General features: G+C 38.2%; 1 protein-coding gene across 1 annotated transcript in view; it reads left to right on the forward strand.

The window, feature by feature from the left end:
• Positions 1-1,119, forward strand: part of LOC116097624 (murinoglobulin-1-like) — a 53,703-nt gene that overhangs the window by 33,245 nt on the left and 19,339 nt on the right. The window contains exons 10-11 of the mRNA XM_031380290.1: positions 431-534; positions 731-892. Coding sequence (XP_031236150.1) covers positions 431-534; positions 731-892 — 266 coding nt within the window. The remainder of the gene's footprint in view (positions 1-430; positions 535-730; positions 893-1,119) is intronic.

Genomic DNA, 1,119 nt, shown 5'->3' on the forward strand with positions numbered 1-1,119 from the left:
CTTCATTGGGGACCCTGTGTTCAGTCCAATGGATGGCTGTGAGCCTCAACTTCTGTACCCAAGATGACGATAGTAAAACACTTCTTTATATTGACTTAAAAACAGGACATATTAGGAGAAATTATATGATCACTCTAATAGTAAAAAATTATTATTGACACTGGCTAATAGCATGTTTTAGAATGTGATGTAGATATGTAAATTTAAAAACAGAAATCTGTAGTCAAAATAATGCTGGGAATTTACCAGTCTTAAACTAATAAGTAAATTAAACCAATATTTAAGTTTAATGATGAGATTTTATGATGTACATGCAGAAAATGCTTTGGAAAGTATCCTGCTAAAATGGTTTTCTTTTTGATTTTTACTTTCCCCAAATCTATTAAACTAGAAAGTTCTTGAGCAGTTGTTTTTGATCCATTGTTTTTAGCTGACAAATACAGGCAATACATTTTAAAATGCAAGGGTTATTTAAAAGGGGCGGTGGAGTTCCCCTGCTCCCTGCACCCTGTCCTCTCCATGTACTGGGTGACCGTACTTTTGATGAGGACAGCTATTTCTTGAACATTCAGGTGTTTGCAGTCATCACAGTGATTATTATTTGTGTGTGTGTGTGTGTGTGTGTGTCCTGCCAGAGCCAACCAGTCAGTCAACTTGGGAACCACTGTGTTAGCCAAAGCTAACTTGGGAAGTGCTCCCTACATGCCACCTCATGTCCTGTCCATTGCAGATATACAATTTGCCAAGTATGCAGTGCAACAACGTCATTCCAAGTTCCCAGGGATCTGAAGACCACGGCAGTTGTACTGTATTATACAGATCATGGATCACTGATGAGCACACATACTCAGTACCATACGGGAGAGAGAAGGACTTCAACAGATATGTGGGGGTAAGCACTATTATCTTTCGACATGCTGCTCTGTGAATTATTTGGATTCAATAAAACATATTAGTAAGGAATTTTAGCCTCAAGCCAGAGATATGAGTCACTGGCAGACCACCAACTTTACATGTGGTGATTCATGGGTTCAATCTTAAGCATTTGAAGATATACATCTCAGAAAGTGGCCAATCTAGACTATGTTTTTTTCTTTCTTTTGAGGAAACTGGCATAGA

This window comes from Mastomys coucha, unplaced genomic scaffold (assembly GCF_008632895.1).
Source record: "Mastomys coucha isolate ucsf_1 unplaced genomic scaffold, UCSF_Mcou_1 pScaffold19, whole genome shotgun sequence".
Taxonomy (NCBI): Eukaryota; Metazoa; Chordata; class Mammalia; order Rodentia; family Muridae; genus Mastomys; species Mastomys coucha.